Genomic DNA, 5785 nt, shown 5'->3' on the forward strand with positions numbered 1-5785 from the left:
AAAACTATAAAAACACAAAACAAGAACAAAACCAGAAATTGCAGATACGCTTTATCACCCCTAAACACAAAATCCGAAATCGTCACCTTAAATACTCCCTGTATTCCATGCCATTTTCTTCACAGTATCTTCAAAGTCTCTATTGCTTTAGATGCCCAGAAACACCTGCTGAAAGCAAGCTAAGCTAAAAGAGGCCCTTCACTGAAATAACAGGAGAGCTCTCACCCCAGCACACCCCAGAGAGGGAATGAAGCCCCTCACCAAAAGCTGGGGTTAATATACCCCTGATGGTGCCCGCCTCCCATTCCCATGATGCCTGGGAAAAGGGAGGGGGCTAATCCCACCAAATATAAAAGCCCACAGAGCAGCTGCAGCTGTTTGGCTCCTCTGACTCAAATTCAAAGGGAGTAAAGGCCTTGTTATAGAAGAAAGCTCTTCAGAAAAATAACAGCGCTTTCTTTTTTGACACAACTACTTGGAGCAGAAGAACAGAAAAATGGTAAGACATAAAGCATTGTGTTTAGGTAGCTTACCTAGATAAATTGGGTAATTTGCTGTTAACTTACATAATTATTCTGTGTTTAACAAAAGCCATCTAATAAATTAACACCCAAAACTCCAGCAGCCCAGCTGGCCCTACCAAATCTCTCTGTTGATACATACAGTAAATAAAAAAAACAAAATCCCAGCAATACCTATCAGAAGTCTAGGAAAGAAACCTCTTGAAATTAATCCTACCTCAAATACAAACCAACACGTACAGAAAGTGAGCTTCACTCAAAAAACTATTTACACAGAGGTAATAAGACCAAGAAATAAAACAACACACCCTATAACGACCCACCAACGAATACAACAGCGAAGGAAAAAAAACCCATTTTTTTCTTTTTTTTTATTTCAACTAGCTTCCTTTATTAGCTAGAACCAAAGATTTTGCCAGGGCTGTAACAACAACAACAACAACTTCTTTTTCTTCTTCTCCTTCTGAAATGTCCCTTTTCCTTCCCAAATTCCTTACAACTTCCGAGTTTGAATCCAAGCAAAAAGCAAAATTCGTGCACTTGTGAGTCCGGTGCTCCTGTCAGATTCTCTGTCTCCCTCCACATCTTCTTACACTTTCAGTATGAACGCTGTCCTGCCCTGATGAGTTTGACAGAAGAATTGGGACATGTTAGGAGAGCAGTTCCCTTCCTCCCTCCCTCCCTCCCCAGAGCTGGTTTCCTTAGCACATTTCAATCGATCCCAAGCCCGCAATGATGCGCGCTCTGCCGGAAAGGGGAAACACGTGCTAGTGAACAGCAGCTCAGAAACAATTCTTTTCTAATGTTACCTGCTCTACTTGACTGCTCGCTAACACAAGTCTCATTTTACCATTGCAGGGAGAAGGCTGTAGGAAAATGTCTGATGAGCAGCCACAAAAGGCCTCGCTCCCTGCTACACAGCCTGCAACAACCTCGGCAGAGCGGAGCAGCCAAATCACCGCGCTCTCCTTGCCGAGGGCAAGGGTAGAAGATGACTGGGGGAGGCACATAAAAAGAAGGGAAACGCTCCTATAAATGCACAGCCATTTGCTTTCAGAAGCCCAGAGTTCAGGATCTTCTCTAGGAAGTCAGACGTGACATGATATTTCTAAGATTTTCTTCTTCATCGAAGGAAATGTACGTACATACACACTCTTACAAACGTACCTACGGTTCTGGGGTTTTTTTTCTTCTGAAGCTCCAAGAATGATTTCCCACCTTGATTCATTCAGAAGAAACGGCACCTGTGACTCAGGTCAGAAGGGCGGCCTGCGTTTTTGATCACGACAGCTTTTGGCTTTACCCTGTGAGCAGGAGCAGCAAGAGCTGAGGCTCAGCAGAGGCTGACCCCGGCCAGCCCCTTCCTCCCTTCCCCGTGTCACAATGACTTCCAGGCAGAAGGATGCAAAGCAGGTTTGTGTCTTTTCTCTTCAGTGCCAAGAGGTAAAAGATGTAGGCTTTGAAATAACTAATGACCCTCTCTTGGAACTCTCCCAAGGACAGTTTGAAAGCAAAGACAGAAGATTGCTGCTAAATCCATATGGGATAAGGATGAGAGCAGCAAGGATCCGAGGCCAGCAGCGTTGCCAGGCAGTGTCACGTCCCTGCCACCTTGTGACAAGGCACACAGCTGCAAAGCCCCAAAGCCTGCAAGCCCTGCAGCTGCCGCACGGATGGACCTGGTTCCCTTCCCAGGTGCCCAGAGGGACACCCGAGGGCAGGTGTCGTCCCCCGCCCCCCGAGGGCGCACCCAGAGCCCCGGGCAGGGACGGAGTCACTGACGGCTCTCTGGGGACGAGACCCTCCCTGCAGGTGACACCGGCTTGTCCTCTCCCTGTGGCACAGGGACCTCCAGGCTCTAGGACCAGCCTCATTTTGTCAGCATCCAGGTGCTGTGCTAGAGCCAGAGGGGTCAAGGCTTTCCAGAACCATAGGATCCGTAACATCCTTGCGGTTGGAAAAGCCTTCTAAGGACATCGAGCCCAGCTGCTGCCCCCCCAAATCAGGTCCCTAAACACCACATCTTGACATCCTTGACATGTCTCCAGGCATGGGGACTTCCCTGGGCTCCTATGCCTGAGCACCCTTTCAGTGAAAAAATTTTCCCTCCAATCCAATCTAAGCCTTCCCTGCTGCAAGTTGAGGCCATTTCCTTTGGCCGTGTCACTTCTTACCTGGGAGACCTCGGTACTTCAACCTTACCTGCTCCTTCCCTAGGCGGTCTCTGGCTTGGCCGGAGGAGAGGAGGAACACTCCCACCACAGGAATGGCAGCTCAGGAGGTCCCACACCAAGGCCAGGGGGAGCAGCCGTCCTCGCCAGAGCTCGCACGTCCCTTCTTCTCAGAGATTGGCTCTGCTTTTCCTCCCGGGCAGATCTCTGCTGAGTGCTTCACAATTGCCTGTTTGGAGGAGGGGGGGAAAAGAGGTTAGCCAAGTTTTTTATCCAGACTTAGCTGCTGGCTTTGCCTCCTCCTGACTTCCTTCTGCTAAGAAAACAGCTGCCTTTGGACTTCTAGGGGCAACTTGCACGTCATGCCTGAAAAGGAACTACAGAAAAGCGCCTCATTTATAAAGCCTCAGCCAAGAAGACAGATGCAGCTGCAGCTTCGCCATGCCCACTGCCTGCAGAGCCGGCAGGCACCAGGCCAGCTCTGCTCCTCCTTCAAGTTGTTCCCAAAGCTGCTGGAAGAACTGAAGGCTCCTTTGGCCTTCCATTGCTCGGCTTGTCCCGAGAAAGAGCTTTGAGTGTTGTTACCCCTCCAGAAAGGAAGGGCCTTTCTGTCTCACACGCTCGGTGACACAAGGCTACGCAGCCTCTGCTCCAGGTGGGAAGGGCTTCCTTCCTCCTCTGGCACCCGGCTGGCACAGGGCACAGGTTGCTCAGAGGTCCTGGGGCTGCCCCATCGCTGCAAGTGTTCAAGGCCCGTCGGTGCTCTGCGATGAGGCTCTGAGCAAGCTGCTCTATGGAAGCACGTCCCTGCCCACGGCGGCAGCAGCCTTGGAATGAGGTGATCTTTAGAGCCCCTTGCAACCTGAATTCTTCCATGATTCTGGGAACTGAAAAAAGCGGGGAAAGAAATCTGTAAAGGTCACTAAATGCATCCAAGCACATCCCCAAGGATCCAATCCTCAGCAGCCCATGCAAGGCAAGGTCAGAGCTCTCTGCCCACCGAGGACACGGCAAGCAGCACGGACCTTTCTCCCACTCTCCAGCACGGAGAAGTGGGAAGCCAGAGGGAGTCCGTCTGTTTACAGACACCGGAGGGCGGCGGGACGGGGCGGGGCGGGACGGGGCGGGCGGTCTTACCTTGCAAAGCTGGCGGCAGAAAGGGCGGGCAGCGCCGCCGCCCCGCCGGGATTTTCCGGCCCGCCGTCGCTTCCGCCGTGCGAGAGGCGCGTGCGCGGGCTCGGGGGGGGTGCAGCCCCGTTCCCGTTCCGACAGCGTTCGCCCGCCCCCGCTCGCTGCCCCCGGCCCGCGGAGCGCTGCGACCGCGCCTCCGCCGCCCGCCGAAAGCGGCCCCGCCGGGCCGCGCCCCCCCCCCCCCGGCCATTCTTCTCAGCCATCGTGTCCCTTTTGCACTCCTGAACGTCTTTCACCCCTCCCGGCCATTTACCGAGCCCGCCCCGCCCGCCCCTCGCTCCCGCCCCGCCCGCCCCTCGTTCCCGCCCCGCCCCTCGCTCCCGCCCCTCGCCCTTGCCTCGCTCGGCAGCCGCGCCCTTGCCCCGCCCCCGGCAGCCAGCGGCGAGGGGCAGGGCGCTGGCTCGGGGGGCTGCAGTACCGGGCTCTGGCCACAGGGCGGCAGACTCCCGGGTCCGCGATATCCCCGCCCTTTTGGCCGCCATTTTCAGAAGGTCAAACAAACTCCCGCGACATTGGTGACGCGCCACTCCCAACATGGCGGCCAAGAGAGGACCCCCCCCCCCCCCCGCATCGGGCGAGAGATGCGGTTACTCACATGCCGGTCAGAAACACGCCAAAATACGCCCGCCCGTGGCGCCGCTGACCACACAGCCCGTGTCGGGTACACCTAAAACGCCACAAAAATCCCGCCGGGGCTGCGCCAGCGTCGGTGTTCCGTGCAGGCAGTCCGCATAGACACACCGGGGTCCTCCGCTTTCCCGCCCTTTTGGCCGCCATTTTCAGAAGGTCAAACAAACTCCCGCGACAGTGGTGACGCGCCACTCCCAACATGGCGGCCAAGAGAGGACCCCCCCTCGGGCGAGAGAGGCGGTTACTCACATGCCGGTCAGAAACACGCCAAAATACGCCCGCCCGCGGCGCCGCTGACCCCACAGCCCGTGTCGGGTACACCTAAAACGCCACAAAAATCCCGCCGGGGCTGCGCCGGCGTCGGTGTTCCGTGCAGGCAGTCCGCATAGACACACCAGGGTCCTCCAGTTTCCCGCCCTTTTCGCCGCCATTTTCAGAAGGTCAAACAAACTCCGCCACGCGCCACGCCCAAGAGGGCTGCCTGGCGGCGGCGCCGGGCTGCAGTACCGCGCTCTGCCCACAAGGCGGCAGCACTGCCGCCCACCCCAGCCGGGGGCGCCGCGCGCCTTGGGCCTGCGGGCGGCCAAGGCGGCAAAAAAGAACAGGGGCCATCCCCCCCAAAAACTCCTCGAAAAATAAATGCCAAAAACCTGCCTCTTACCAAACAAGAACCAAATAAGCCCCCTTTCTTTCATGCCTTCTTGAAATAAATTTGATAGTTCTAGTTTTCCTAGTTCTATTCACACGCATATTTAGACCGGACAGTGATGTGTTACGTCCTTTATACCATCTATTATGCCTATTCCTATTATCTGTATTTATTCATACTTTGTGGTTCTAGCAATGTCATTATATATTGATTGTATATGTCTAGACTTCCATTTAGATTTCTATCATACTTTTATTCTTCCAAAAAAAATCCCATCTCTAACCAAACAAATACCAAAAAACCCTTCTTTTCAACTCTATTGAAATAGTTTTATATTTAGAGCTTGCATAATTAGATTCACTTTTATAGTCACCGTTTATACTGATGCATTCCATTCATCATTACATAGCACATATCTATTATTCACATCATAGAGATAAATCATTATTTTTATCATGTACCAAATCTACTGCTACAACTTCTTTTTTCTAATATTTTCAATTTTTATATCCATCTTGATGTATTCATGAGATCTTTTTACAAGTAGATTTCTACCTTTCTATCATTTGTATTTGTAGTTTTTATAATAAAACCCCTGCTTTTGCCAAGTAAAAAACAAAACC

At 52.9% G+C, this 5785-nt stretch overlaps 1 protein-coding gene across 2 annotated transcripts; it reads right to left on the reverse strand.

The window, feature by feature from the left end:
- Positions 1 to 1833: 1833 nt before the first annotated feature.
- Positions 1834 to 4912, reverse strand: LOC139585432 (damage suppressor protein-like). 2 transcript variants are annotated; one of them, XM_071418188.1, is made up of 2 exons: positions 3830 to 4912; positions 1834 to 2921 (listed from the first exon to the last, which is right to left on the reverse strand). In XM_071418188.1, the coding sequence occupies exons 1-2, from the start codon at positions 4417 to 4419 to the stop codon at positions 2912 to 2914; spliced, it is 600 nt and encodes a 199-aa protein (XP_071274289.1). In that variant the 5' UTR covers positions 4420 to 4912; the 3' UTR covers positions 1834 to 2911. The 2 variants fall into 2 exon arrangements, 1 of the variants encoding a protein (XP_071274289.1); XR_011677073.1 differs by having other exon boundaries at positions 2918 to 3579.
- Positions 4913 to 5785: the final 873 nt, after the last annotated feature.

The sequence above is a fragment of the Agelaius tricolor genome, unplaced genomic scaffold (genome assembly GCF_023055355.1).
Source record: "Agelaius tricolor isolate 1412-34295 unplaced genomic scaffold, bAgeTri1.0.p SCAF_78, whole genome shotgun sequence".
Taxonomy (NCBI): Eukaryota; Metazoa; Chordata; class Aves; order Passeriformes; family Icteridae; genus Agelaius; species Agelaius tricolor.

What these genes read in the sequence shown, in the direction of transcription:
- LOC139585432 (XM_071418188.1), bottom strand. Translation starts at nt 4,419, where the DNA reads ATGTTGGGAGTGGCGCGTCACCAATGTCGCGGGAGTTTGTTTGACCTT.